This window comes from Rhinatrema bivittatum, chromosome 9, assembly GCF_901001135.1.
Source record: "Rhinatrema bivittatum chromosome 9, aRhiBiv1.1, whole genome shotgun sequence".
Taxonomy (NCBI): domain Eukaryota; kingdom Metazoa; phylum Chordata; class Amphibia; order Gymnophiona; family Rhinatrematidae; genus Rhinatrema; species Rhinatrema bivittatum.
The window spans coordinates 151289755-151313491 of NC_042623.1; the positions used below are offsets into that span (position 1 = coordinate 151289755).

Here is a 23737-nt window from a genome sequence, read left to right on the forward strand (position 1 = left end):
CATGGGAGCAGGGGCACAGGCCCAGCACGTGTGGAAATTTCAGGATGCAATCTCCATGAACACTTCCTGTCGCCACCCCCATTTTAGGTGGGTAAAATAGGTGCGCTGTGAACAGCGTGCTTCCTTTTGCCCACCGGTAAAACAATTGGGGGGGGGGGGGGTCAATATTTAGTAAACGGGAGAGCGGTAGAGTTATCTCCATAGGTTTAGCCAAATAGTCAGTGGAACTTCTCTTTTGCTGAACTCCCATGGCTAAAGTTAGCTGGGTACCTTCACTGTTCACCAGCTTCATGAATATTTAAAAAAAAAAAAAAAAAAAAAAACCCCAAACCAAAACAACCCCCATATTGCCAGTTAAGTAGCCCACTGCTTCCTGCCCCTTCCCCCAAGTTTGAAAATAAATGGCTGAGCAGCCCGGGTCCCCTTCCCTTCTTAAAAATAATGGGGCAAGCCCTCCACCTTGAGCCCCCTCAAGCATCCCTGTACCCCAGGGGAAGGAGGAGAGGTCCCTACCTCCTCACGCAGGGTGAATACCTAAGAACAGGAAGCTGTCAGCTGTATTGGCACTTGGATCTTCTTTTACTCACTTCACTCAGCCAGGATTGGTTCCTTCAGTGACAGATGACCCCCCCTTGCCCCCACCCTCCCACCGCTCAAATCCTTCTGTCTTGGCCCCATTTTATTTAAACTGGAAGGGAAGTTGGGAGGGGGTGGAATTGGACTGCTCAGCCCATGACATTCATTTTTAAAACGAGGGAGAAGGCAGGGGGAAGAAATCTGGGCATTCAGCCTGCAACAATTTAAAAGTTTTTTTGGGGGTGGTGGGGGGGGGGGGGGGGGGAGGAGCAGGATAAAGCTACTGCTGGCCTGGAATGTTTTTTTTGTTTATTTATTTTTAACTAAGAGAGCTCAGAGATGTTCTGACAGGTCCCACTGAAGGACCTGTTCAATAGCTCCTTGGAAACAGGACTGGTGCCACAAGGTTTGAGAAGGGCAGCCGCAGCCCTGCATCACAAAAGTGGGAGCAGAGAGCAGGCTGGAAACTGCAGCCGGTTATAGCCTTACCTTGCTGATGGAAAAATTAAAGGAGACTGTGCCGAAGGGAAGTACAGTGGCTGGCAAGATCAGAGGCAATATGATTTTATCCGAAGAAGATTGTTTCAAAGAAATCTAATTGATTGATCTGAGTGAGAGATTAGAGAATTAGATCAAGGGTGAGCGCTGGATGTGGTTTGTGTGGATTTCAGCAAAGCTTTTGCTATGCTCAGAGACTCGTGAGTACAATCTGCAGCCTGGGACCCAAGAAATTGGTTCACTGATAGACCACATTGGACAGTGATAAATGGCTTTCCCTCTGAGGACAGAACAGTGATTAGCAGAGTGCCCCAGGTATCGTTTTTAGAACTGGTTCTGTTCAATATCTTTGCGAGCGATACTGCAGAGTGTTTAGAAGAAAAAGCCTGTCCTTCTGCGGATGACGCCAAGATCTGCAATGGACTGGACACTCCTGAAGAAGCATACAGAATGAAAAGTGATCTAAGGAAGCTGGAGAAGTGGTTGAAAGCTTGGCAGTTAAGATTCAGTGTAAAAAAGTGCAGAGTCGTGCAGTTGGAGTGCAAAACTCCAAAGGAGTTGTACATGATGGGCAATGAGAGACTGATGTGCACAGAGTGAGAGAGAGAATTTGAGGGTGATAGTGTCTGATGATGCGAAGGTAGGAAAGCAGAGTGACAGGGCAATGACTAGGGTGGTGGATGCCTGAAATGTCCTGCTGGAGGAAGTGGCAAAGATAAGAAGAGTAACACATTTTAAAAGGACATAGGATAAACAGAGAGTGCCATTTGTCAATGGCAGGATTTGAAAACCCTGCTACACTGATGTCTATCCTGCTAAAATGTTATATGGCTATATTGGAGGCAGGACGGAGCACCCTGAGGCAGAGCCGGCTATCTGGCTAAGGCCTGGATTTATCAAAATGTACTAAATATTGCATGTGATAGAAAAAGGGGCATGTTTTATGGTAATAGGCAGTTTATCACAATTTGTGCCACTGGGGGGATGAGAGAGAGAGAGATAGAATGCCCTTACACTAGATATTTGTGCAATGTTCTCTCAACCTAGCTTGATGTTACCCAGGTAGAGAGTCCATCAAGCTAGGTTGAGAGAACATTGCATAAATATCAACTTTGAGTGAGTTTCCTCACTCCGAGGGTCATCAAATCTTCACAAGAGAGCACCGTTCAGTTCGTATGTCTCACTTTGAATGTCAAAGTGGCCCCTAACCCCTACACTAATACCTAAATCTCACCTTGAGTTACTAGGTGGGCCTCCCATACAGATATAAATACCTATCTAGTGTGAGGGCAGGGCCTATGCACCAGCACGTACATGCTCAGACTCTGTGGTACCCTGCCACCTGCTCCAGGATGGGGCTCCTGTTACCAGGGAAACCTTTGCTAGGGATGTAGCGCCACAGGGTCTGCTCACTGGCTCTGTGTTCAATCTAGAGGAAGTTCTTGATGTGGACCTGGAAGAAGGAAGGGTTAGCAGGCCTTGAGGGTGGCAGCACTGACAATATTCTGGCCCACTAAAATTGCCTACATTGCCTATGCCTAAATCTGGCCTTGGTGCCACCTAATATTCTAGATTGCCATCATATACTATGCTACTATGAACTGTGAGTCTGGTTTGGGTTGGCAGATGGAGACACAAATGGCATAAAGTATCATTCTCTTCCTCCTCTTACTGGCCTCAGGTATGAAGAGGGAGAGGATTGATCTAGGGCAGAGCTTTCCAAACTTTTCATGTTGGTGACACACTTTTTAGACAAACATAATTTCGGGACACAGTAATTCAGTCTACTAGTAAACCAGAGGTTAAAGGTTAAACGAACGAAACATATTTCGACAATTTATGTATGTTTCCTTAAATATATACATAAATAAAATGTTTCACGACACAACCTATCTCATGAAAACCTTAAATTTATATTAAAAATATATATTCCAAGATTCATGTTATTGTTATAATTTATGAGAAACAATAATAAAACAAATTGTCTGTCCCCCACACACTCATCTCTCTCCTCCCCCCAGCACATGTCTGGCCCCCACACACTCATATCTCTCCCCCTCAAGCACATGTCTGTCCCCCCAGCACGTTTGCCCCCCACTCACTCATCTCTCTCCCCCCAGCACATGTCTGGCCCCCACACTCATGTACCTCGTCTTTTTGATTGTTGCCAGTTAAGTGCTTCTCTCCCTTCCATGATCACCAGACACTGCTGCTTGCAGTCAGTACTCCTCATGGCCAGGCTTCATCGGCAGCAGCAGCCAATGCAAGGATGGTTGGGCTCGTTCCACCCACCAAGCCCCCCAAAAAAACACGATTGACAGCAAAAATCACCCAATAATAAGCAACCCATAAACTGAAAAAAAAAAGTGAATCTCTAGAAAAAAAAAAGCCCAAACTCGCATCAGAGTTGACCGGGCTTGCGCGACACACCTGCACACTGCAGGCGACACACTAACGTGTCCCGGCACACAGTTTGGAAAGCTCTGATCTAGGGAATGGTGGTAGGGAAGGGGTTACTGGCAGCTCCTTCACTGCTGGAGGATCAGTGGATGGATGGATGGGGGGGGGGGGCAGTCAGGGATGGGAAAAAAGAGATGTTCCATGCACATGCAAACCAGCCATCTCCCAGCCCTGCAACTTGCCTCCTTCTCTTTTAATCAATTTTATATGACATAATGCCTCTGTATCCCTCTATGGTGAGACCGCACCTTGAATACTGTGTGCAATTCTGGTCACCTCATCTCAAAAAGGATATAGATGCACTGGAGAAAGTGCAAAGAAAGGCGACCAAAATGATAAGGGGCATGGAACGGCGGTCCTATGAGGAAAGGCTAAAGAAGTTAGGGTTGTTCAGTTTGGAGAAGAGAAGACTGAGGGGGGATATGATAGAAGTCTACAAAATCATGAAAGGACTTGAACAAGTTAATGTAAATTGGTTATTTATTCTCTCAGATAATAGAAGGACCAGGGGGTACTCCATGAAGTCAGCAAGTAGTTCATTTAAAACAGAAAGTCCTATATAATTAAAATATTGTTGTCCGTTTCTGAACAAAAAAGATCACCACGATGGCACTTGTTGATATATCATCTTGGGAAGCTTTCAGAAAAGCCAGCAGATCAAGGCTATCAGTTGTGATGGTATCTAATGCTACTTTCACGTCATTCTCCTGATTTTTTGACAATGGAATATAATATATTTTGGATTTAGCAAAAAGGGATCTATAACCCCAAAATATTTGGTTTGATTCATTTTTTTATTTCAGGGTATTTTTATTTTTTTATTCGGTTTGTTTAATGTTTTATTCAGCATGGTTCAATTGCCAAACTGAAAAAAATTTAAACAATAAAAAACAAACCCAGAAAAAAAAAAGAACTAATTTTTTAAAAAGCCCCCAGAGGCCCTGGCTGAGCCTTCCATAGGCCAAAAAATAGGCTGGGTCCTGTGCCAATGCTTGGACCCAGGTTGGTTCTAGTGACAAGGACTAGGTTGGGGATGGGGCCTCTAGTTGGTCCTCTCTAAGAACATAAGAACATGCCATACTGGGTCAGACCAAGGGTCCATCAAGCCCAGCATCCTGTTTCCAACAGTGGCCAAAGCATCCTGTGGCCTGGCACTTAAAAAATGACAATGTTGGATGATGAGTGGAGGATCACTTTGGCATCTTCCACTAGTGCAGCTGGTGCGAATTCTGATATACGGCCATACTTTTCTATGAATGTACATCAAAATGGTGCCTTCCATACTGAAGGAAGACGCCAATGTGATAACACTTTTGTGCTTTCCTCCGGTTGGATGGTGTCATTTTTCAAGCAAATAGGACTGACAGGAGCAACTGGAGGTCCCATCCTTGGCCTAGGTCTCTGCGCTGGGTTAGGCCTTGGTGCTGGACTGGCCCAGGGGCCACCAGAGACCCCCCCTTTTTTTTTTTTTTTTTTAAAGTGCCACAAATATGAAAATACCTGAAACGTTTCAGGTACATTCATAGAAGGCCATTTTCAGTTCAGACCTAAGAGAAGAGGCTGCAGGATCTAAATATGTATACCCTGGATACAGACCTTCAGATAGCTGACAGGTATTAATGATGCACAAACTTCAAACTTTTTTCGTTGGAAATGAAATAATAGAACTAGGAGTCACGATATGAAACTCCAGGGGGGACGACTCAGAACCACCATCAGTAAATATTTCTTCACAACGAGGGTGGCAAATGCCTGGAATGCCCTCCCAGAAGAGGTGGTAAAGACGAGAACAGTTAATGAATTCAAAAGGGCATGGGAAAAAAACACTGCGGACCCCTAAAAGCTTGAGGTTAAAAATGATGAAAGGGGATGGTGTAACATTTCTGCATGGGGGTAACCTGCATGGAGCGGCAGTCACTACCATAAGCAAATTGCTGGGCAGACTGGATGGACCACCTGGTCTTTATCTGCCATCGTTAATTATGTTACTCTCCTATTAAAAGATTTCTCAACTGACTAATACATTGTTTCAAAAGGAATCATTCTATACTTTCCATTAATGTAAGCACCTTAGAAGCAAAAAGATGATTACTTATCACCACTTCCAGCGATATTATTATTGCCCTGGTGATGATTATTTAATTTATTTTTATAGTTCACCTACTAAAAGTCAGTATATAAAAATCCAGCGTTAACTGCACTTTCCATCTACTAATTCAAACTGCATTATCATCTTTAATTTACTGTTCATCTGGATACCCAAGTCTTCTTCTAACAGGCATACATCTAAATTAGCAACACTATCAGGGTCATTTATCAAATCGCATTTCGGCCTTATCGCAGGAGTTAGGGCCCTAACGCCCACAGTAACACAATAATGCCGGAGATAAATAATGCATCGCGAGATGCATATACAAATTTTAAAATTTCTCCCAAATGGGAAGACTTTGGGCGGAGTAAATTAAATGAGAGGTGCTTAGCGTTGTGTGTGATAGCGTAACACATGTTATCATGGGTTTTAATGCCGGAAATAACTACACCTTTTTTCCTGGCATTATGCCAGAAACAGGATTTGCGCTAAAAATCACATTTTGGGCAGGAGGAGAGAGGGAGAGGGAGAGAGAGAGGGGGGGGGGGGGGAAGAGATAGAGAGAGAAAACGCCTCTGGGGAGGTACACATTAGTCAACTTTTTATACCACTGTAGCAGGGGCAACTAGTAACTCAGAGTGAGATTTTGGTGGTGGCCTAGGTTTTGGGGGGCAGTTTTACATGCACAGTCAGAGGTACAAACAGCACAGTAGACATCAGTGAAAATTTGAGGTGATTTGGAGTGATGATAGGTACACAAAGATGAGATTTGTACAATGTACTCTCGACCTAGGTCATCACTCCAAATCACCTCAAATCTTCACTGTGCTGTTCATACTTCTGACTGTGCATGTAAAACTGCCCCTCAAAACCTAGGCCACCACCAAAATCTCACTCTGAGTTACTAGTTGCCCCTGCTACAGTGGTATAAATAGTTTACTTATATGAGAGCCTTACAAAAAGTCTCTCTTGCTCTCTCTCAAGTGGTAAAAACCTGTCTCCACTTGCAATGTGAAAATAAATTTGTTACACTAAAATACCTATGGCAAGGCAGTAACTTGAAAATTACCCTAACCATGCCCCTTTTTTAATTTATAGCAAAATGATAAATCTAGGTCTTAGTTAATAAATAGCATGGTCATTGTTGTTTCCCCCAGAGGCTGACTTTAAACTTATCTATACTGAGTTGTAATTACCACTTTTCAGCTCATTTCTCTGTTCTCCAAGACCTTTTGTAGGATGTCAGTAATGTCCTGGATTATTGGCCACACCCCTACTTTTTAAAGCCATCTCTGGAGTATCACAGAGATCTTCCACTTCTATAAATGTATGGAAAGCGTAATTAAAAGCAGGTATGACAGTCCAGATTGCTGTGGCACTTCACTTTCTGCCCTACATAGTCAGAACCAGTGCTGTTTTCTTCACCACCTTTACATTTGGCACTATGTCAAAAGACACTACAAAGAACAGGTAGATTACATCTTCATGCCTGTCTCAGTTTGTGCTACCGGTCTCAACATGATTTATTTGATTTTCTTTAACAAGAGTGCCTGATATTTTCCCTGGTAGAGACTACCATGCTCATTCTCACTTCTTTTCCTTTTTCATATAGTAGTGTCATGTTTGCTTTCCTCCACTATCATTTCTATTACATAAAGGTCCATATTCTAAAGATTATGCAGGGAAAAATCAGTTTATACCCATATAATTCTGTCTCTTTAAAAATATTCCCCCTTTCTCCAGATATCTTTGACAAAGGTACCTGGACAAAGAAAAGGGGTTGTGTCTGGAAGCAGAGCAAGGGTGGACTAGAGCTAATATATTTAGCTGGATAGAACCTTATTGAGCACTCTACAGCTATATTGGTGCAGACAAGGTTGTCTTGAACAAATAGCAGGCCCCCGGCTATCTGGATAACTTTATTCACATATTCAGTGGAAAACAGGCAGGGAAGTTCAGCTGAATATCCAGATTAAAATTATAAAATTGATCAAATTTATGATGCCTTAATTTTGCGTACTCAATTTTAGTGAACAATATGACAACTCTGCAAATTTAAGGTACCTTTAAGTTCCCATGAAGCTCTTCTTACAGAATACAGATGTCACCTTTTAGTAAATAAACTTCCTAGTTTTTCTAAAATCTACTTCAGGGATAGGTAATGTTGGTCCTGGGGTGCCATAACCAGGTCTGGTTTTCAGGATATCCACAATGAATATGCATGAGGTATATTTGCATGCACTGCCTCCAATGTATGCAAATATCTCCTGCATATTCATTATAGATGCATTGATACATGAAAACCAAACATGTTTGTAGCACCCAAGAAAGGAGCTGCCTACCCATGATCTACTTAATTAGAATAACTGAACATATTTAGGAGATGATGCCTTAAAATTCACATTAATTAATGCAGACTTCCTGCCAGAATCTACTGCAGTGCACATTTACAGCACAATTTTCAAATATGTCTAACCATGCAGTTAGGTGTTTAGATCCCAGGGTTTGAAATTTGCCCAGGGCAAATTAGCCGCTGATAAAGTAAGAACCTTTTGTGATCATTATTATAGTGACCCTAGTTCTTAAACCCCTTTGAGCTAGGAATAAGACGTTAGGTAGCAGAGGGAGGAGTGTACCATTGCAGGAACAGCTCCTCCACTAAGGTATCTGGAATAGCCAACCCATAAGAACATAAAAACATAAGAATATGCCATACTGGGTCAGACCAAGGGTCCATCAAGCCCAGCATCCTGTTTCCAACAGTGGCCAATCCAGGCCATAAGAACCTGGCAAGTACCCAAAAACTAAGTCTATTCCATGTTACCGTTGCTAATAATAGCGGTGGTTATTATATAAGTCAACTTAATTAATAGCAGGTAATGGACTTCTCGCCCAAGAACTTATCCAATCCTTTTTTAAAAACAGCTATACTAACTGCACTAACCACATCCTCTGGCAACAAATTCCAGAGTTTAATTGTGCGTGGAGTGAAAAAGAACTTTCTCCGATTAGTTTTAAATGTGCCACATGCTAACTTCATGGAGTGCCCCCTAGTCTTTCTATTATCCGAAAGAGTAAAAAAAACCCTGCTGTTATAAAAGCTGCCTGCAGCATAGCTAGGGGTGGCATTTTTTGATCAGAAGTTGAAGGTGAAGGAGTTATTTCCCTGAATTAACAGTTTGCTCCCCTACTCTTTACACTAGGCCTCACAGCCCAGAACATTATCTGGAGTACGAAGGGAACCAGTAATCCCTGTGGTACTAGTTCTAGGGGTTATTTATGGATTTTGGACTTATTGTTTTGAGGTTTACTTCCTGCGAGAGCTCTGGTACGCCTGGCTGAAGGATTTTGGAGAAGCCATTGGCTAGGTTAGATCAGGAGGTAGGGAAGATTCCACATAAAGTGGGCTGGATCGGGGAGACTCGCTGCAGGAGATTTCTAGATTTTTGCTTTTCATGATGGGTTTTGCCTCTTCTTTCCTGAGGGGAAGAATGCTGCCACCTTTCCTGTCTGAAGAGAGGACATCTAAGAGAGCTGCTGTGTTCCCTGTTGTCTGAACCTTTCCAAAGAAACCCATGCTTGTCATCTGAAGAAAAGAACTGTGAATAAGAACCTTTAATCTATAACCTGGAGGCCCCCCCAATCTGGAGTCTTCAACCTGGGAAGAAGAGGTAAAAGTTGGAGTTTGTACCAGGGACTTATCTTGTACTTTTTGCCCTCGGTAATTTTAGAAGGGAATTTTTCCACCCAACTAGGATCCCCCAGTCCACCTGGGAACCTTGCTCGTCCAAACCCTGGAGGGTGAGTGTGTTCCCTGTCCCACCTGCAGAGAAACACTTGTACAGATGCAGACAATTTGGAGAACTGTGATTTCCAGTATGAAGAACGGATGTGAAAAGTGCCGTTACAGTAAAGATTTCTTTTGGACACTTGTCTTGAGCCTGCAGAGTATTTTGTTGGTACTCACATCCCTTATTGGTGAACTTTAAATGATCTTACCTCAGGTTAAAGGAGTTGAGAGTCACCCCTTCCACCTTGGGCCCTGGAGGATTTATTCCCTCTCCCCCCCCCCCCCCCCCCAGGTCCTTGAACTGTGACCGGAAGGAAGAGAAGTAGCAACGTGGCCCTAGGACCCTCTTGTGCCTCTGCCCTCTAGGATTACAAACCAGGACAGGGGTTACATAAGCGTTTGAACAGAGGGGGAAAGAATGGAGGAGAGAAAAGAACACACATATAACTAGCTTTCTTCTCCTGCTCCCCTCTCACGCCCTGTTATATACTCCTGAACCTAATTTCCTCTCTCCTTTATTTTAACTGTCTTATTTATTCCCCTGCCAACCGCTCCTTTGAACGTTTATACCTCATTACAATAAGCTCAATGTCCCTGGTAAACCGTTGAGTTGTACATAGTTCTTAAGTTGTTTGACTTCAATACTTTTCATTTATACTATACTTCTATGATATCAGTTTGTTCCATATAACTTTTATGCCTCATATTATAATTGCCACGTTATTTGTTAACTGATATGATGCTTGTATCTGTAATGCTACATTCTATTTGCACTGTTTTTCTTTGTAAACCCTCTAATTGCACAGTGTTTCTTTGTAAACCGATACGATGTGCAAACGGCAATCGGTATACAAAAACCTTTAAAATAAATAATTACATTCTCAATTATATGCACGTTGTTTCTTCTCTAGAAACCAGCTGCAGAATAGCAGAGGTGAAGTGCGAGGCTACTATTTTTACCCATGTATCTTTAGTGGATTTTAAAGGAGAAACTACCTGGGTAGTTTGAAAATTGGATAAATGGAAGAAACAGAGAAATGTGATGACAGAAAAGACCATACAGCCTATCTAGTCTGCCCATCCACACCAAGTGCTCATCTCTACAGTCCTTCTTACTCCCTCAGAGATCCCCTGTGCTTGTTCCATGCTTTCTTGACTTCAGATACTGTCCTTGTCTCCACCACTTTCATTAAAGAAATACTTTCTTAGCTTACTCCTGAATCTACCCCCCTTTCACCCTCATCCCATGATCTCTCCTCATTCAAGAGTCTCTTTTCCACTGAGAGGCCCACCTCCTGTGCATTGATATCTCGGAGGCATTTAAATATCACGTCTCCCCTATCCCATCTTCCTTTTGGAGCAGGGGTAGGCAACTCTAGTCCTCAAGAGTTACAACCAGGTCCGGTTTTCAGGAAATCTGCAGTCAATATATGTATCCGGTCCCCACATTGGGTGCTTTGTCCTTCACTTTTGGGCTGGTACGGATCCAGGTTCGGGTCCAGATAGGGGGGGAGGGGAGAGAAGCTAATCTCCAGGGCCCCTAGCGTAGTCACTAAAAGAAAAGCAAGGATGCCAAAAGTGGTGTTCAAAATAAACTCTTTACTGCAACTTATGAAAACAGCATTCAGTCCAGTATCACAAAACAAAATTCAGCATCAAAACAATGAATAAAGTGGAAAAATGGTTTCTTTGTCCATGTTCCTTGTTCCATTATCCTTAGCAAAAATCCCAACCATGGGTCAACTCTCAACTTGTACTCCAAAAATGTTTTACACTTCACTTCTTTCAGCTTCTCTTCACCCCAGTCTTTCTCTTTCAGCCCTGGCAAAAAGTCCAAAAGCTCACACTTCCTTTCAACCCAGCTTTCCTGGTTGCCTGGGCAAAAATAAACTTTGGATCCAGACCTTTGTGATACAAGGGGGTTGCCCTTCCCTTTGGACTGATCAACCTTTTCCAAAAATCTTCTTCAAATCTCTGAGTCCTGGTCCCAAGACTCCAAAACATCAAAATCTTCTCAAAATCCAAAAACTCCAAAAATCACTGGCTTTGAGTTCCTGAGGAGATCTCCAGCTTCTCTCCTCAAAGTCCACTTCTCCAACTGCTCCTTGCTTGAGATTCTGGGGGAATCTCTATCTCCAACCCTCTGCGGGTCTCTCCTTCCTTTTGGCTCTTCCAGCCATGCTTAACCCTCTGAAAAAGTGGGCATGCTCCCAGGGATTTTATACCCAACAGCCCCTCCCCTAAAAAGGTGGAGCTATCGCTGTGGGAGGATTCCAAAATGCAAAACGCCTCTCCCACTATCCGACTGATGGAAAATTACTGGGGACTGAATTAGTGACGGGTGAAGCCCCTGTCACATGTAGATGACATATATTTGCTTATAATGGAGGCAGTGCATGCAAACCTATCTTATGCATATTCATTAGGGATATCCTGAAAACAAAGTCTGTTTGTGGCTCTTGAGGAAAGGAGCTGACTACCCCTGCTCTAAAGTATACATGTTTAGATCTTTAAGTCTATCCCATATGCTATATAATGAAGAGAACCATTAGCCAGTGTCTGGACTGACTCTATCCACTTTATTTCCTTTTGAATGTGTGATCTCCAGAATTAGTACCTGAATGCTTTGTTGCTATGTGGCTTATTGAAATGTGTCCCCTTAATCATACAGTGCTAAAATGTTACTTTTCTGTGGTCATCACAGGTGATCAGTCTTTTGTTACAGTTAGTTAACGCTGTGAGAGAAAAAGTTCATAGATTATATGTATCTATGACAACCAAATGAAAACTATTTCTAGGAGTGTGAGGAACAGTAAATCCTGTGCAAAGCCCAGAGCTGTAGTGACCATTTGGTTAATATGGCCCCAGCCAACGCAGCACTGTCTGAAGGGCATCATGCTCCTAGCCCTCCATAGACAGTCATTTTCTAAGGTGACTGAAAAATTAATATACATACACTTGATGGACTATTTAAGTAAGAAACACTACACCCTTTGCAGTCAGGTTTTAGAACAGAACATAGCTCTGAAACTATCTTGGTTTCATTACTAGACAGAATACATATGGCGTCAGATAAAGGGAATAGCATTCTCTTAATTCAATTACCTTTGACAGCAGCATTCGGTACCTTGGATGATGGTATGTTGCCGAAATGGCTGGAAGATATGAGAGCTAGAAATGCACTATGAGTCTGGTTTTCTTCTTTTTTTGAGTATTAGAATCCAATGTGTACATTGGGAGGGGAAATGCTGTGAAGATTATGCTTTAACTTTTGGGGTCCCACAGGGGGTCAATTCTTTCCCCCATACTATTCAGTCTTTATTTAGACCCGTTAACGGGAAAAATTGAGAAATGGAATATTGACTTCCAAATGCCATGCTGACCACATTCAGCTGTTAGCACATGTGAGAGACAATCAGGCTAAGGATGTTAGGAATCTGAACAGCTGTTTAGAAATAATTTGCCCTTGGTTGTATAGAAACAAACTAAAATTGAACCCAGAAAAATCCATAATGTTGTGGATTTTGGAAAAAAAAAAAAGACACCCCCCCCCCTATTGAAAATTCTCCCTGCAGTTGGCTGGTACTGCTGTTGAATTATCACCAACCGAACTGAATTTAAGTTTTTGACCGGATTCCTCACTCTCATTGGGTTCGCAGATTTCCAAGGTAGTAAGATTGGTCTTTTGCCAGGAAACGTCTGATTCATAAACTGTGCCCTTACCTAGAGAAATCTGATTGTAAGACCTTGGTCCCAGCATTAGCAATGTGAGGGATAGACTGCTGTAATTCCATTTATCAGGGTATTGCTAAAGCAGCTGTTAGGAATCTGCGATTGCTGTGGAACACTGCTGTAAAATTATTGGTAGGTACAACAAAATATAATCATGTGCTTCTAATTTTACAGGAAGTACACTGGCTACCAGTGTCAGCCAGATTACGTTTGAAAGTGTTATGTCTGGATTCACCAAATTCTGAAGCTCAGTTTAGGATCCGCCCTCCCTATTCCTCCTGTAACAGCTTAAGGTTCTCCTGACAAGGTTGAGCTTCCTCTCGTCTGTACTAAGCCATATGTAGCTGACCTTTCCAACTTTCTCCGCTTTGCGCTTGGAGCTGGCACTCTTGTTCCTCACCATTGGCCAAATCCCTGCTTTTTTAGGCCCCAAGGTGTGGTTGGTTTGCTGGAGCTCAGTGTCTCCCTTTCCTAAAGCTCCACCCATGACGCCTTTTTCTATTTTTTTTTCTTGACCAACTTTATTTATGCCCATTTGTCTTTGTTATTGGGCTGTTGAGAAGCCAATTTTCCTTGGCTGTTCGTTCCTCTTTTTGTAACAAACATACAGCCAGTTACACCCACCCTAATCTGTCATTTGGAACTCAAGCTTGCCTATAATATGTGATCAAATATCGAGTAATATGCAAATTTCATTAATTTCTCCAGTTCCATTGCAGATCCTTTCTTCTCCTGCTGAAATAGAATCTCTCTGTCTCTCTTTTAGGTTTGCCTACCTCAAAGGCTCTGTTGTCATTGTTGTACTGAACCACATCCATGAAGTTACCAGCCAGTGTTTCCAAGAAATAGGCAGAATCCATTTCTGAGTTTATCTGGAGTATTTCACACAACCTAAGTAACAAAAAAAAACAAAACAACACAATTTAATTTTACATGCTAATTCCATTTCGGACAATTGTGTATGAGCAATCTAACATCTACTATGTTACCATGTTATTATTTAGAAAGAAGAATCTTATCTGAAGAGAACAAAGGATCAACAGCACTGGATGTAGCAATATTTTAGATCCTGGGTCTGGCCTCGTGGCTCACTGGCAACTGCTGCACGATGCCACTCAGAGGACTTGAGTTGGGGTCTCAGTCCAGGCTTCTTCTTCTAGTGTTGGGGATGCTACATAGATAGCGTTTACAGCTCCTGGGGAAAGGAAGTCTCAGCCATTACTCTATGGTGAGATCTAGTGTTCAGATTTAGAGTCTATGGGGGCCGATGCAATACAGTGCGCTCAGCCGAGCACACTGTTTAACCTGCAGTCGGACGCGGAATAAATAGGCACTAATCCACCCCCTAATGCAATAGGGGGATTAGCGCCTATTTAACGTGCGTCCGACACGGAGTGAATGAGATGGCGCTCATCACATGCAAATGCACATGAATGAGCCTATTACTCATTTACTCCAAATGTAAAAAGATAAATGTGTGTCTCAGATGCACATTTATCACTCAGATATTAATGCCTGCCTGGAGCAGACGTTAATAGCTGAGCGCATTGAAAAGAAGTACAGAAAAGCAGAAAAAACTGCTTTTCTGTACTTCTTTTTTAAAGTAAAAAAAATAAAATATAATAACTTGGCAGCCTGCCGAATTATGTCGGTTTTCATAACCAGCCGTCTGCCAGTAATGAAAATTACTTTTCTGTTTTATGATTGTGAATAACAAATTAAGCCAATAAACAAAGACCAGTGCACGAGTGAGTCAAAGTTTCTCTTCTTTCTGCAACCATATAAAGCTAACATTTACATTTGCCTCAGCCAATGCCTTCTACTACCAATAACCGGGCATCTGCCAGTAATGAAAATGGCCGCCTATAAACTCGGCAGCCGTTTTTATTACTGGCAGACAGGCAGATTATGAAAACCGAGGCCGAGTTTACCGGCATCGGTCTTCATAACCGGCAGTCGCAGTGGTCGCGTTAGGAAGGAGGCGCTAAGGTCATGCAAACGACCCTAGCACCTCCTTCCTAGCACGACCCCCTAATTTCCATATTGCATGACGCTCCCCTTGCGGGCGCCATGCATGCGTTAAAAAAGCAGGCGCTGAAAACTCAGCACCCGCTTTCAGTGCACATAATTGCATCAGCCCCCATGTTAGCTAGGTGCCAGAGTACTGTGAGGAACATAACAACTGTCGTGCATAGGAAGTGATATCTTATAATCACACTCTAGGACCAGCCGTTGGGATATATCCTTAATAAAGTGAAGAAAGATAATTGGGCTTCCTGGCTGGTCTTTTCTGCCATCATCTACCATGTTACTATGCTACAACGTCATCAACTTGTTCATCAAAACACACATTCATCCGTGCTGACAATATTCTCTCTGATCTCCATAAACTTGGTTTGTTGTATGTTGATACAATGTTCTATTTAAGCAGCTTGTGCTCTTATGCTCATAAAGATATTTTCATTCCACTCTAGTAGATATCTAATATTTCTATAATTTTTCTATAATTTGTGAGCCTTTATTGGAAAAGGCATCCAACAGCCCTAAACAGCAGTGATATAATAGCATAAGATTTCCAAGAAGGCTGGGATGGCTAAAACACAAAGTTCAATGAGCATGAGAGGCTGATTATTATTATCACAAAACTTTATAATAAGACATAGAAGGGGGCTTGGGTGTTGGTTTAAATTAATATTTCCCAGTTCTCTCCTAGAAGCAGACCTATCAAGTTGGTTTTTCAGGATTGCCACAATGAATATGCATGAGATAGATTTGCATACATTGGAGGCCTAGGTTATACAAATCTTTCTCATGCATATTTACTATGGATATCCTGAAAACCCAACTGGTTAGGTGTGTCTCCATGAGAGGGTTGGGAAACAGTGGCATAAATATTGGTATGTAAGAAGCAAAGTGGAAGACGACAAGCCTTAAATGGTGATAGAAGCCATTTCTGTAGCAGATTTTGGGCATGCTTGAGTCAGTGATAGGAGAAGGGTTGCGAGGTCAGGTAAAAGAATGAGGAGAGAAGAGGAAGCTAGTGTTGGTTGAATATGGGAATTCATATGCACATCTATGCAAAGTGGATACATCTTAACTGGGAAGACTAAACTGAGCATTTTGGCTTTTATCTGCCATCATTAGCCATGTTACTATACAAGAACACATTGATGGTCCTGAATGTTCCTGAGATTTTCTGTTCTATGATTGTGAATAACAAATTAAGCCAATAAACAAAGACCAGTGCACGAGTGAGTCAAAGTTTCTCTTCTTTCTGCAACCATATAAAGCTAACATTTACATTTGCCTCAGCCAATGCCTTCTGCTACCAATAACAGGATGCACATTTCAAATTCCTATGAAAGCTCTACTTCACATTCCAATGATTTGACATTTTAGAAATAAAAAATCAGCAGCAGTGTAACTACTGATTTGTGCTACGCCAAACGCTGTCCAATATTACAATTTCACTTTACACGTGAGAATTTTGAGGATTTAGTTTGCAATTTTTGAACCCCAAACCAAGGATCTTGCCACTATAATAAAGCAGCAGGAAATTCCTATTTACTTCAACCTTCTTGCTCATTAGTCAGATTACATCTGTCATCTCTCCCCTATTACTAAAAATAATATTCTCCTCAAATTTTCACTCCATACTTCCTTGACAAGTAGGCAGCAAATTTATCTTTATAACTACTTTATATATAAAAAAAAATCTAGCAAATGTTAATGCAGAAAGTGAGGACAAGAACAAATGTGAGAAACTAGCCGCTTACTTTTACGACAAAATTGATACACTCATGGCACGCTTTAATACCTCGCCCTCTACCACCATTGCTACTAACTCCAACATACACATCAACTCCCCCACACACATTCTTCTTCAAACACTACATCACTCAGCTACTCTTACAAACTTTGAAACCACAAGTGTAATAGAAATAGAAGCAATTCTCAAAAAGATCAAACCTGCAATGCACCCCTTTGATATATTACCAACAAAAACTCTCCTCTCTATTCCTACAATAATTGCCAAACCGATCTCGGACATTATCAACAAATCTATCGCCGCTGGTCTGGTACCTACACAACTTAAACATGCCATAATAAAGCCGACTCTCAAGAAATTGGATTTGGACCCTACTGAACCATCTAACTACCGCCCAGTATCAAACCTCCCTTTTCTATCTAAAATAATAGAAAAAATCATCAACAAGCAACTCACAGACTTCCTAGATGAGAATCAACTACTCCACCCATCGCAGTATGGATTCCGCAAGTACCATAGCACAGAAACCCTCCATCTCTCTCAGATACTATTCTAAAAGCCCTAGACACTGGTCACTCTTACATATTAGTGCTACTTGACATTTCTTCTGCATTTGATACTGTTAACCACAATACTCTTATCACCCGCCTCGCTCAAATTGGCATTGCTGGTTCCGCCCTATGCTGGCTCCAATCCTTTCTGAGTGATAGGAAATACAGTGTAAAAATTGGCCGCCACGAATCTAAACCAAAAAATCTGCTACAAGGAGTACCTCAAGGTTCCTCTCTTTCTTCGACTCTATTCAATATCTACCTCACCCCCCTCTGTCAACTTTTGAATAAACTGGGTTTCCTGCACTTCATATACGCTGATGATGTGCAAATCCTTATCCCCATCAATGACTCCCTACATAATGCCCTGAAAATCTGGGATACTGCACTTACAGAAATAAAGAATCTACTCACGGAAAACGTCCTGGCAATAAACACTGCGAAAACAGAACTACTCATCATCTCACCACAGAACAATTCTTCCCTCATCTACTCTCACACTCCACAATCCAGCCCTCCCATGGTACAGCAGGTACGCAGCCTCGGCATAATCATTGACAACCACTTCTCTTTAAAAAAATTCATTTCGGCCACAGTCAAAAATGGATTCTTCAAACTACATACGCTAAAAAGAATTAAATCGCTCCTACACCCTAATGACTTCCGTACAGTCCTTCAAGCCACAATACTATCAAAACTCGACTACTGCAACTCGATCCTCCTAGGTCTGCCAAAAAATTCACTACAACCATTACAGATGCTACAAAATGCAGCTGCCCGCATACTAACCAATGCACATCGCCACAAACACATCACTCCTGCTCTACAATCCCTGCACTGGCTACCTGTAGCATCCAGGATATTGTACAAAGTACTTACCCTCATTCACAAGTCTATCTATAACCAAGAAATGCAATGGTTTGCCGATCATTTCACATTTCACAAATCAAATAGACCAACAAGAACTATCCACCAAGCCAAACTCCAAACTCCCACTCTCAAGCATATCAAACATGTTTCGACGAGAGAATGCTCATTTACTATTGCAGGAACCAACTTTTGGAACAAAATGCCCACTGACCTACGCCAGGAGCCCTGCCATAAGAAGTTTAAACAAAACCTCAAAACATGGCTATTCAAACAAGCTTACCCTTAACTGGAAATCTATTAACCTTAACTGTCAATCACTCCTTCCCATCTCTGCTATCCACATTACTTCGATAATTACTCCCACCGGCAACTCCTTGTAATCTATATATGTTTCTCCTGAAATACAACACCATTCTACAATTAAAATTCAAGATTCACTCTCCTTGCTACTATTGTTTGAAAATACCTAGTTATTTATACTTACTTACTATATAACTGCCCAAGTTAGGCTTGTTTAATTTTGTATTAGGCTTGTTTATTTGTATTATATGTTTTCTATCATACATGGAATTTTTTGGATACATGTCTTGTTCTATGATCCTTAGAATGTAAAGCCTGTTGCTAAATTATTGTTTATTGTAAACCGAGGTGATGTTCTTAACGTGCCGCGGTATATAAAAATTTCTAAAATAAATAAATAAATATTCCTCATTTAATTTTATGCTAATTCTGCACTGTTAGGTAATTAGGGATACATCTTCAAAGGATTTAACCAGCTAACTTTGGGATTTAGCAGCTTGGCAGGGGCAATTTTCAAAGCATTTTACTTGGGTAAACACTTAACTTCATAAAACAGGTTTCTAGCCTGTCTAGCCTTTGTGTGCTAATTTTGGAAGAGGTGCTAATTGTATTTTTAAAAGAGTGTGTTGTAGTTAATCTTTGTTATATTTGAATTTTTGTTATATGTTTTTGAAATAGTTATAGTGTTTTTGTGCACCACTTCAGGTATCCATTTTTAGGATCAGGGATGTGGTTTATCAGAAATTTTAAATAAATACATTCCTTTAAAAATATGCATACTTACATTCTTGGGAGCAACTGTATGAACAGAGATTTGATTTTAAAATCTCATTTGTAATTTTTTTCTATGGACTCAACCCATGCAAATAGCAGGTGTAAAGTTGGAGGGTACTTTTGTATCTGTGAACTTTGCAAGTCAGATTTTCAAAGAGAAACTCCATTGGAAAGGGGAGGGTGTTTACCTTTGAAAATAGACTTGCAGGTCTACAAGTATAAAGGTACCTGTAGGCTTGCAAGCTCTGTGAGAAAACTGAAAATTGCTCCCCTTAAATATTTTCCCCTACTGATTGTCTGAATTTAATCCCCCTAAATTCAGAAAGCAGCAAAATTTAGCTGGGCAAAAATGGGACAGCTCCAAAGGCATTCGCAGGGCAGGCCTCACCAGCACTGATTTTCAGCACTAATCGCTAAGTTTAGCTGTCAACCTCAGTCACACAAATAGCAGGACTAAATCTAATAGGATAAATTTTATCCAGCTAGATTTAGGTAAATTTTCAGATACCAGTTAGGTTCCAGTGAAAATTTGCTGAACGACAGCCATTTACAATTAGCCATTCAGTCTAGGGCAGAGCTTTCCAAACTTTTCATGTTGGTGACACACTTTTTAGACAAACATAATTTCACGACACGGTAATTCAGTCTACTAGTAAACCAGAGGTTAAAGGTTAAACGAACGAAACATATTTCGACAATTTATGTATGTTTCCTTAAATATATACATAAATAAAATGTTTCACGACACAACCTATCTCATGAAAACCTTAAATTTATATTAAAAATATATATTCCAAGATTCATGTTATTGTTATAATTTATGAGAAACAATAATAAAACAAATTGTCTGTCCCCCACACACTCATCTCTCTCCTCCCCCCAGCACATGTCTGGCCCCCACACACTCATATCTCTCCCCCTCAAGCACATGTCTGTCCCCCCAGCACGTTTGCCCCCCACTCACTCATCTCTCTCCCCACAGCACATGTCTGGCCCCCACACTCATGTACCTCGTCTTTTTGATTGTTGCCAGTTAAGTGCTTCACTCCCTTCCATGATCACCAGACACTGCTGCTTGCAGTCAGTACTCCTCATGGCCAGGCCTCATCGGCAGCAGCAGCCAATGCAAGGATGGCTGGGCTCGTTCCACCCACCAAGCCCCCCAAAAAAACACGATTGATAGCAAAAATCACCCAATAATAAGCAACCCATAAACTGAAAAAAAAAGTGAATCTCTAGGAAAAAAAAAGCCCAAACTCGCATCAGAGTTGACCGGGCTTGCGCGACACACCTGCACACTGCAGGCGACACACTAACGTGTCCCGACACACAGTTTGGAAAGCTCTGGTCTAGGGAGTGACGTTCTTCTGTGCACAAAACAAGAGTGTGATCTTAGGGTGATCATATCTAATGATTGTAAGGTAGCCAAGCAGATAGACACAGCAATGGCAAAAGCCAGAAGATGTTTGGGTGCACAAGGAGAGGAATAGCCAGCAGGAAAAAGGAGGCAATATTGCCTCTCTATTATTCTTTGGTGGGACCTCATGCAGCATTCTGTATACAATTCTGGAGATCACACTTTCAAAAAGATATAAAATGAATTGTGTCAGTCCAGAGGATGGCTACTAAAATGGTCAAAGGTCTACATCATAAAGCATATGGGGACAGACTTAAAGATCTAAACATGTATGTGTAACTCCTGGGTGGGAAAACCCTGATAATATCTCACCAGGATAGTCTAAACAGCTCCCCCCTGTGGCACAGACCTTCTCCCGCTCTCATGACTGAGGTTGTTAGGTACTTGGTGTTAAATGTTTCTGTGTTGCAAGGTCTCTAGATGAAACCTCACAGGGGTTACTGCTTCATTCCCTCTTCCCTACTGGGTCTTTTGTATAGAAATGGGGTCCAAAACCCACCCAGAAAAATCTCCTGGGGGTAGGGAGGGGAAGCAGGGATAAAGTGCGTCCGTTGGTCTCAGACGGCTTCGACCTTTATGCCTCACCTTTCTTCCTTCTCTCTCCTCAAGCCTTGGGAAGTTGGCTGCCACCGCATCTTCATGCCGCTCTCCCCGGCGTCCCCGGATCGGCAACGGCGAAGGCGTTCACCACGTTTTTCCTGAGGTCCTTCCTGAGGTCCTAGGGTGCACTCACGCATGCCACCCATGTCTTTATCCACGTCATGGCAGGAACCTCGTCCCCTCAGAGTGAGGTCAGCACATCCTGGTATTTAGCCTGCCATTCGTTTGCTAACAAACTGAGTTAGCAAGGCTTGGAATTGCTCTGGTCTAAGCTGCTCTGCCGCTTCCCAGCTGCCGCAGGAAGCTCTCTCTACCCTTTGGGATAATTCTACTTTAGCTTGGGTACCTTCTCTTCAGGGGCCCTTCTGCTTTCTTTCAGGTGCCTATCCTGGGATACCAGGTACTCGCTCCTCGAGGGCCTGCTCTCCCTAATCTGTTGCCTGCCACTCTACAACTTCTACCTGCCAGGAATTCCAAAGATACAGCTTTTGCTTCAGTGAGTACTAACCTATCAGCCTATCTCACCTACAGCTTCAGCGCTCTACATCCGGGACCTGTTCCTGTTCACCGCGCTGTCTTCACCAACTCTAGAGTGAGACGGGTCCTCTCTGCTGAGGATCCCTGGACTACTACTGCTGGAGTTACCTTCCACTGCTCTCCGCTTCCCGGGCAGTGCCACCGTGCTGTAAATAAATACAACTTCTCTGTGTCTGCGTGTATAGAGTCTAGCCTGGTACTGCAGTTCCTCACGGGGCTCCTCCCCGTGGGAGTGGCCATCACTGCAGTACCCAAGAATCCACTCCAACACCTCATAACCATAACACTTTGGAAATAAACAAATCTCGATTAACAAGTTTAACAATTTTATTTTTACTAAAAAGAAAAGGATTAGGAATTGCAATAAACAATAACAAATATCTACGCTCTCTCAATAGGTATCAGTGTCCTCCACAATGCGGCTTGTGGAGGACATTGGCTGAGAAGACTGAGTCCACTGCATTACTCTCACGGCGAGGCGAGCCATGGGAGTGACATGCACTGTGGAGGCCATATGACCCAATACTATCAGGAAATGACGTGCAGTTGAATGTTGTCGAGACTGTAGTCAAAAAGCCAGAGAAGCGAGAGTGAGAGCTCGATCCTGAAGCAGGAAAGCTTTCACTCTTAGAGTGTCTAAGTCGGCCCCTATGAATGACAGAGTTTGCGAAGGAATTAGTTTGGATTTTTGATAGTTTATGAGAAAACCCAGGGAGATCAGGGAATGCAAAGTGAGGTGAAGGGACGTCAGTGCGCCTTGCTGAGAGGGAGCCCTGATCAACCAATCGTCCAGATAGGGGTAGACGTAGACACTCTGACTCCTGAGGTAGGCCACTACCACCACGAGGCACTTGGTGAAGACGCGTAGGGCAGATGCTAGGCCGAAAGGTAATACTCGATATTGGAAGTGTTTTGGGCCTACTAGGAATCGCAGGAATCTGTGATGTGACGGAGTAATGGAAATGTGCATGTAGGCGGCCTGAAGGTCTAGAGAGCAGAGCCAGTCTCCCCTTTGAAGAAGGGGAAATAGAGAACCCAAGGTCACCATCTTGAACTTTTCTCTTTGTAGGTATTTGTTTAGAGTGCGAAGATCCAACATTGGGCGCACCCCACCTGACTTTTTTGGTATCAGGAAATACCTGGAATAGAACCCTTGCCCCTGTTCTGAGAGGGGCACTGGTTCTATTGCTCGGGACTGGAGGAGGAGGGAGACCTCCTGCTCCAAGAGTGGTGAATGGTCGGATGTTCCCCACATCAGCCGAGGCGGGGAATCCAGTGGGACAGAGAGAAAGTTGAGGTGGTAACCTTTGGACACTATTGCAAGTACCCACTGATCTGTGGTGACTGTGTGCCATAGGCTGGAGAAGTGGCACATACGGCCGCCGACCGGAATGCAACCAAAATGATAAAGGGGATGGAAAAAGCTGAAGAGGTAAAGGCTGTTCAGCTTGGAGAAGAGACGGCTGAGGGGGGGGATATGATAGAGGTCTTTAAGATCATGAGAGGTCTTGAACGAGTAGATGTGACTCGGTTATTTACACTTTTGAATAATAGAAGGATTTACACTTTTGAATAATAGAAGGATGAGGGGGCATTCCATGAAGTTAGCAAGTAGCACATTTAAGACTAATAGTAGAAAATTCTTTTTCACTCAATGCACAATAAAGCTCTGGAATTTGTTGCCAGAGGATGTGGTTAGTGCAGTTAGTATAGCTGGATTCAAAAAAGGTTTGTATAAGTTCTTGGAGGAGAAGTCCATTAATGGCTATTAATC

At 42.4% G+C, this 23737-nt stretch overlaps 1 protein-coding gene across 2 annotated transcripts in view; it reads right to left on the minus strand.

Moving 5' to 3' along the window:
* LOC115098998 (putative serine protease K12H4.7) overlaps nt 1-23737 on the minus strand; it is a 127486-nt gene that overhangs the window by 38812 nt on the left and 64937 nt on the right. For both annotated transcript variants that reach the window (XM_029616211.1, XM_029616210.1), the window contains exon 5: nt 13922-14036. In XM_029616211.1, coding sequence (XP_029472071.1) covers nt 13922-14036 — 115 coding nt within the window. The remainder of the gene's footprint in view (nt 1-13921; nt 14037-23737) is intronic.